The sequence below is a fragment of the Melospiza melodia genome, chromosome 6 (genome assembly GCF_035770615.1).
Source record: "Melospiza melodia melodia isolate bMelMel2 chromosome 6, bMelMel2.pri, whole genome shotgun sequence".
Taxonomy (NCBI): Eukaryota; Metazoa; Chordata; class Aves; order Passeriformes; family Passerellidae; genus Melospiza; species Melospiza melodia.
In genome coordinates, this window is record NC_086199.1 from 17,703,866 (window position 1) to 17,712,310 (window position 8,445).

The 8,445-nt window shown below is 38.4% G+C and overlaps 1 protein-coding gene across 8 annotated transcripts in view; it reads left to right on the forward strand.

Moving 5' to 3' along the window:
* Window positions 1-8,151, forward strand: part of FOXN3 (forkhead box N3) — a 205,247-nt gene extending 197,096 nt beyond the window's left edge. For all 8 annotated transcript variants that reach the window (XM_063160133.1, XM_063160134.1, XM_063160132.1 and 5 more), the window contains one exon: window positions 749-8,151. In XM_063160133.1, coding sequence (XP_063016203.1) covers window positions 749-1,298 — 550 coding nt within the window. In that variant the 3' untranslated portion in view covers window positions 1,299-8,151. The remainder of the gene's footprint in view (window positions 1-748) is intronic.
* The last annotated feature ends 294 nt before the right edge of the window (window positions 8,152-8,445 follow it).

The following is an 8,445-nucleotide window of genomic DNA, read 5'->3' on the forward strand; positions in this document are numbered from 1 at the left end:
TCATGCTGCAGTAGTTCCCACTGCACAGGGTGCCATAAAACCAAAGGAGAAAATGACAGCTTCTAGAGCAAATCCAGATTTATTTTTTCTGCTGCTTGTTTTTGAACACGTTCTAATATTTCCTTGGCAGCTAGTGGCTTAAGATTGTATTGCTTTTAAGGTTATTTATTAACTGATCAGAGTCAGAACTGTGACTGGACATAGTTGTTCATTCTCTTGCAAAGAGTCCTAAATAGAAGTTGTGCTACTTCCGAGGTGAACCATGGAATACAAGTTGGAATTAGAGCTGGAAAGTGTCTTTCAGAGCAGGCAAGGAATTGCCCCAGAAAGCTAGTGTCTCTTCCCCACATTTTTGGTAGTATCACTTTATATGCAAAAGATGAGGGGCTATTTATGCAATTTAACAGTTTATTTACCCAGGAGATAAAATAATATTGGGGAGTTTTCTTTTTAATTTTTGAAAATGTAAACTATTAATTGAAATTTAAATCAATACTGTTTACACATCATTTATTTGTAACCATCCCCTACTTGTTTCTGCTTCTTGTGCTTTTTTGCATCTTTGGGTTATTTTGTATGTTAAGTCCAATCCACAAGGCTTTGAAACGAGCTTGCATGGACATTACTTTGATAGTCATCATTTCAGATTGTAATTTCAATTTACCTGTCAGTTGGCTTTATCATCTTTTGCTTTGAAGCAGGATCACATCTCTGTGGCTTCTAAGAGTGCTTGGATTTGTTTTTACAGGAATGGAATAACAAACTGCCGGATGCGGACGGAAAGCGAACAGTCCTGCGGCTCTCCAGTTGTTAGTGGTGACCCAAAGGAGGATCACAACTACAGCAGTGCCAAATCTTCCAACCACAGGAGCACATCGCCTGCCAGCGACTCCGTTTCCTCTTCCTCTGCTGATGACCAGTATGAATTTGCAACTAAAGGTAGCCAAGACAGCAGTGAAGGAAGTGAGGTGAGCTTCCAGAGCCACGAGAGCCATAGCGAAACAGAAGAGGAGGACAAAAAGCAAAGTCGGAAGGAGACCAAGGATTCTTTAGCTGACAGTGGATATGCATCCCAGCACAAGAAAAGGCAACATTTAATGAAGGCGAAAAAAGTACCAAGTGACACACTGCCTCTTAAAAAGAGACGTACAGAAAAGCCCCCTGAGAGTGACGATGAGGAGATGAAAGAAGCAGCAGGATCACTCCTGCATTTAGCAGGAATTCGATCCTGTTTGAACAACATCACCAATCGGACGGCAAAGGGGCAGAAAGAGCAAAAGGAAACCACAAAAAATTAGAACAAATCAATGATTTGTTTGAACTTACAAAGTTTTGTTTCAGCACGTCAGGTGAATTCTAATGATTTGTGGCAATATCAGCAATTTTTTCCTTTTTTTGTTTTTCTTCTATTTCTTTTTGTTTTGTTTATTTGGGTTTTTTGTTTGGTTTTTTTTTTTTGACCCTTAAGATTTTTATTTTTAAAGGAGATTGAAGCCATAGAACTCATACTGACACTCAGCTAATTTACAAAAGCTTTTCATTACCTGAAGACAAAAAGTTAACAAAAAAAGAAAGCCAAAATCACCATTTTTTGCTTTCTCCCGCTTGTCAAAAATGCATGGTTGAATATGCAGTGATATCAACATTAATGTGATGGGAGTAATATTGGGCACTTGGAAATCCCTCTTAGAGTAGAAGAGCTGTGCGTAATTTAGGATTCATTCAGGCCTGGCCCTTAAGAATTTTTTTAATGGCCTTACAATTGGATTAGAAGTGAATGTGAATAAAGAGATTTGTGGGAAAGAGGAGGCACGTACTTCTCAAGCAGGAACTGTTTAGTGGCACTTGGAGATGTGCCACACAAGTCTTCGGACAGCCACTGGTGGCAACTGTGCAAGCAGCAATGCACCCCTAGTGTGTCACGTATCCTGTGTGGCTCATAGTGTGAAGACTGATAACTCTAAGTTAGAGGAAATTTAAATTATGTATGCAATGGGTTTCATTGAAATAATGAAATGGGAGGGGTGTGACTGTTAGTAGCATCGTTAACCATTGAATTCTGTCTTCTATATTAAATTGAAAGAATGTTCAAAAAGCCATAAGCCTGAAGATTGGCACTGCGTGCAAAAAATAATAGTAATAGGGAAAAACAAACTATGTCTTCTAAACTGCCTGAGTGGAAAGTAATCAAATCTAAGAAATTACAGTAGCTACAATGTACATCAGAATCTTTTTCTGTGGATCACATCCTTGATCTAACAGGGGAAACAAAGCTACAAAACCTGCCATTAGTAGTATTCTGTATTTAAAACTAGAAGGAAAGCATATTGGTGAACAGTAAAATTCAGAAATTCAACAAAAGAGCTCCTACACTGCCCTCAGAAGTGAGTGTGCAGTGACCATCAGTCAGGATTCATCTGTGCAAAAATGACAACAAATTTCCAGATTCAACCAGCATAGCCAGCAGAAGAAATTTGATCCACATTGCATGGATTCTTTAGGGAAAGGGGGAAAACAAAAAGCAAACAATTTTTTTTATTCAAAGATGACAAAGTTCTTGTAAGGTAAATAATGTATTTAGCATGAAGCATGAATTATTTTCATATAAATATAGAAAATAGAGAAAAAGGCTATGCCTCTAATTTTTAAGCCCTTAGGCTTAGAGTTTGTTTTTTGGGGGTTTTATTTTTTTGTTTTGTTTTGTTTTTGTTTTGGTTCTTTTTTGTTGTCGTTGGGGTTTTTTTGAAGCAGGTGTTTAAGGTTTAACCTTCTTCAGGGACAAACACTGACTGTTGGGGAACTTACTCTGCAATATTAAAAAATAAAATCTTCATGCTCTGGTAGGGCTTGGATGGTTGAATTATACTGCCTTGTCTGCACATTCAGCCCCCTCTCCCTACTTCTGTTAAAAAAAGAAAAAAAAAAAGAAAAAAGTAAAAGTGTGTCTTTTCTTCGTCTGTACATGTGTAACATGACGCAATAATCTGAGGGCAAATTTAGTAGTGAGTGTGTATGACAGAATCAAGAAAATAATGGGAGGTTAATTGAGGAAAACTCTCTGATTTGATTCAGGAATAAGTAGACAAGAAAATAGCTTTGCTAATTTGCCATGAAAAAATGAAGTTAGTTAAGAGCCTTATGGAGGTGTCTGAATAAAAACCAGTGTTACAGAGAGTGTGATTCAGGTACAGTGCTACTCTGGTAAGGATGGCTATGAGACTGAAAATCACTACAGCACAGAGAAGCTGTGAAATAAACTAAACAGTCTCTCTCACCTGGATTCTTGCATTTGCCATGAAAAATTCTTCACTTAGAATATCCTAGAGGCAAAAAGAAAATCCCAGAAACCAACCACTTAAGAGAACAAAATGGTTGGTTTCTTAAAGAGTATAGGTTTAGATTTATCACTAACAGCTGTTTCAGGCAGCAGTTTAACCAAGATGGATCTAGTTTATGAAGAGTGAGTTAGAGAAGGGTTTGACTTCCTATTCAGTGCAGTGAGCTAAAAGTTGTATTTGGAGATGCCTGTGGTGTGTGCTCAGTTAGGAGGTGGAAGTACTGAAGGACAGGCTGGTCTGGACCTGGTTCTGTACCCCACAAGCATTTTGTAAAGAACAGGGCCGCACAGCAAAAGTGTGCCTCTCCTCCCATCTCAGCCAGCGTGTCCTGGGATCCAGGTGCAGCTTGATAGCTGCCAGAGCCCAGCACAACTGCCAGCTTAGGAGATAAGGAAGGAGAGAGCCATGGATACTGCAAGAAACAGCCTTGTTCCTCTCAGTTTGCAGGGGCCAATGCATGCAGCATTGATTCCAGCATTAGTTAAGTCAGGAGTACATAGAGACTAACTTCTGTTGGCTGCCTGCAGCCCTTTAGATAACGTTGGGGAAAACAGGAAGGACCAGTCCCTTGGCCAGGTAGCACAGAGATGAATGAGCCATAACATTTCCCTTGTCTGATCAGACTGGGATAATCTGCTTCTTCCCAGGTCCATGCTCTCTACAGCCAAAGTCTGCAGGTGGTGAAGCACACAGCCCTGTACAAGAGAACTTGGTGTTCATCTTTTACAGACTTTTGAGAGAGTCATTTGAAATAGAAGGTACTACAGTATCACTTTGCCACCACCTTTGCTCATTGATGCATAGTTGTATCAGCTTGGGAGTGGCTTAATATTTACCAAAAACAGCACTGAAAAATCTAGTGGCAGAAAATACAAACCATGGCTCAGCCATCTCTGTCCTCCAGGGAAAGCTACATGCTTGTGTGCCAGTGGCCAGATTCTGTCCACAACACTAATTCCAGAGCAACTTCTCTGATTGCAGTGTGTCAGTGCAAATGAGATCAGTATCTGCTGAAAAACAAGTACCATTCATTAATGTGGACTCTTGGTGGCTAAATATATAATTACCACTAGTATTACTCATCTTAGAAAACAGTCATTTTGCATAAATATCTAATTAGGCAGGTTAACTTTATACAGATATATATATAGATACATATGTATAACACCTATCTAAGACTTCAACAAGATCTCTATATACTTCCTGGTAAACCTAAAATGTTGGCAAGCATCTATTTTCATATAAAATTTGTTTCTCCTAGTCTGTTCTGCCTGGAAGGTATTCTTTGGTAGGATTTTACAAAGTTATGTTTGGGCTGCCATCAATGGATTATTTCTGGTGTTTAAAAACAACTTGTCCTTATTGATGCTTATTCTGACTGTTGATGAGAAGTACATAATTTGGATTGTATAAAGTATTTAGGAGTCACCTTTTAAATCATATTTGTGCCTGGCTGACAATGGCAACTTTGTCAGAACTGGTTCTACTCCATCAGAGAAGTTCTCTTTTTTTGTGTAAGAACTGAAATTGATTTGTTTTCCAAAAAATACGATGTCGGTTTTTAATCGAATTGTCTTTACTTCAACTGAATGATGTCAAAACGGACTGGTAATTGCACTGTATTACAAACTCTCTCACTTGCCAGATAGGAGGTGGTGTGGTTTTGCTTGTTTGCTTTCCTTCTAAGCCATTTTGGGGTGAGAAGTTGTCAAATCTCTAACTTCCCCTTCTTCTCACTCTGAGTATTGCCAAATTAGCGTTTCTCCAAGACAGGTGGGGGCAAGGTCAGCAGGTGCTCAGTGGTGAGTTTCACATGAATTGTAAGGGTTGCTGGACTTCATGGCGAGTTCCTTTGGAATATGCCTTCTGCAGCAAGAAGCTCTTGCAGGCCAGAGCTAATGCCATAAGCAGATTTCACCAGCATCTCCAGGGAGGTGAAATCTGCTGATCGTGCTTGCATTCTGCAAGCAGTTGGATGTCCTACTGCATTTTGGTGCAGATTCTGCTTGCATTTAAAAATGCAAGCACAGATCTTGAACAGCTTAAATGTATCACCCCATAGCTGTTTCTGAAAGCAGTCTGCTTCTGATCTTCTCCTGGCAAAATTGGCAGTAGTTCTACAGAGATCACAGGGCTTTACAGCTGAAGAGCCAAATGTGGGAGTGAGGTGAGCCCTGTAGGACTGGAGAACTGTCCTGAGACTCTTCTCTCCAGCAATTGAGGTTCATCTTCTGGTTCCTCTCCTACCTTAATGGGAGAAGGGAATCCCAAAGGAGATGCATTGGCTCCCAGTGTTGAGCTGAATTACTGTCTACTTGTGGAAAAGATACAGAAAAAAGCTGGAGGCTGCATTCTTCACTGGAGTGAGGTAGAGATACATCAACATACTTTACCAGACAATGAAATTCTAAATTGTACACCAAATGGCACCACAGATAAAATGACCAAAACAACACTTTGTCCTGGTTTCTTAGTAGTGGTAATTTATTTTCACTGAGATTTTGGCTCCCATCCCAATCCATCTAAAGATGTAGATCATAGAATCATAAAATATGTTGAGTTGGAAGGGACCCATCCTTCCTTCTCGGCCCTGCACAGGACACACCAAGAATCACACTGTGGGTCTGAGAGTGCACAATCTGAGGTCTTCTAGAACTTGAAGGTGTCTGGTCTCCTTTGCAGTTAGTGGAGCTATGGACACCCAAGTGCTCCTGGAAGCCTTTACCATTTCACTGTTATTGTTACTACAATTTTTGCTTTAATCCGGCCCTAGGCATTTTTTGAAACATTACTCTCCTGTGCTCCAGGATCAGAATAAAACTACTGAGAAAATGCATTTCCAATGCAATTTACTTCACTTCCTGGAGAATGCAAACCCAGCTCCTTCAGGCACATCACTACTGCCTGAATAGCTCATTGGCATATTTTTTAGGAAATACTTTGAAACATTTTCTTAACTTTGCCACCAAAAGAGCATTTGAACCATACATCCTCCTGATTGTAACAGAGTATCAGTGTTGACCGTCTGACCAGTTAAGTTTTAGTAGTGTTCTTCACAGCCCTCCAGTAATATATCAAACACTGTTATGCACATAATGCAGCACTGTGATCTAATTTAAATAATACTTTTTTATTATTTATACTACTCTATGTAATATACATCAACACTTTGCTATATAACCTAAGTGATAACCCTCTTAGTTACCTGCCAAACTCTGAATTTCTGTCTGATTTATATTGCAATTAGCACAGTTACCAAGTTGTAATGATGTCTCTTTTCCTTTGAAATGGGATGTGTAAGTCAAACTATACATTTTGTGTGTTTCTGTTTTAAGATGAAGTTTATAAGGATTTACACACAACATTCAGTGTTCTGTATAAATCTGCATACATTTGTAAATTCATCTGTTAATCCCCTTTTCTTTAGAAAGTATTAATTGATGGTGGTTTATTAGGGATTTTTATTTTTGCATTTTTATTTTTAGTACTGGTTATTCTTGAATTAAGCAGAGACTTGTCAGCTGGGTTGCTTTATCTTTGATCATGTACATGACCTTATAATTCTTCCACAGTTCAGCAAACAAGTACTAGCTTCACTGACCAAAAAACAGTCTCAACCTAATGTGTCTATGGTGCTGTATTTTGCTGGTATACATTTAAACCAGAAATGATTTAAAGGTCACTTTTGAGTTGTTCTAATAAGTAGCCTTTCCTGGTTTGGGAAGTTTGGGTTTTGTTTTAGCATTGAAAACAAGATATATTTATCTGAAACTATATAATGGTTTTTCTACTGTATCACATTTCCTTTTGCAAAGAGGGGAATATCAGCCTGATGCAACATCCTTTCACAATCAGTGGGAGGGGGTTTTTTGTTTCACTTTTTTATTTTCAGTGGATTTCGTGAGGCTTTGGATCAGGCCAGCAGTTACAGGAGCTCATCATCCGAGGGTTTAAGGGATAAATGACAACTTGTGCTGGCCTTTAGTGCTAGAAGGGATTTCACCGAATACTAAAACTACATGCTGGACTCTGGAATGGCTGACAATCTAAAATGGGAAACTTTTTCATTTGTTTACTCTGGCCTGAAATCCCAAGACCTTTTTTTGTTTGGATGACATTGAACTTGAGTACATTTTTAAGTTACTAGAGCATTGTACATTTCCTGAGTATGTGTGTGGGACAGTAATTGAAAGTCATACCTGTTATCTGATAACCAGTTCCATGCCTGCATCATTCACACTCACTACTTAAAACTGCCATGATGTAAAATGTTGGGGGGAATGATTTGTGTGTGTATGAAAAGCATTATGAACTTGTACATTTTTTTATACTCTGATCTGTAATTTCTGAAGTATTTTGTTTTACAGAAAAAGTGATAAAGCAATCAAAAGACCAAGAGATTTAGTATCAATGCTTAAGGGTCACAGGACCTTAACTGGCCAATAAGTTAATTTAGTACAGTGATAAGCCAATTTTTTTTTCCTGTACTTGGCGTCTGAAACTGCCAATTTCATCAATATTAAAATATGAACTGTGACGGGGAATGAACAGTGATGTTAAGTTGTATTTGTGTTTACCTAAATGAGCAGTCCGAAGGCAAGTGCAATCAGCTGATCTTTAGGAAATATGAAATTGTTGATTTAGAGGCATACTTGCATTTTACATTTTCTTGATGTGTAATCATATTGCCAAAGACAAACTATTTCATCAATTATTATTGTAAATAACACTTTCCCAAAACCTACCATAAAGTTTCTGTGATGTATTGTCTTCCAGTTGCAATAAAAATTACTGAGTTGCATCAATTGAACAATTGCATTTGTGTGAATATTAGTTTTAGAATATGCTCACATATTAACACAGAACAACAGTGGTTGTTTTGTTTGGGATTTTTTTAACAAATTAATTCTTTCATTATTAAGTAGTTCTGGCCCTTGTGGGATGTTACCTGGATCTTTACTGCTGTAGATACCAGCTCATGTTAATTTCCTGTACATGGCTGGACATACTAAACTGAAATTAAGTTAGGATCGGATTCTCCTCTTTCATCAGTTTTGCAGCCCAGAAACAAAGCTGATTTCATTGGGAATTGATTTTTGTTTTGGTG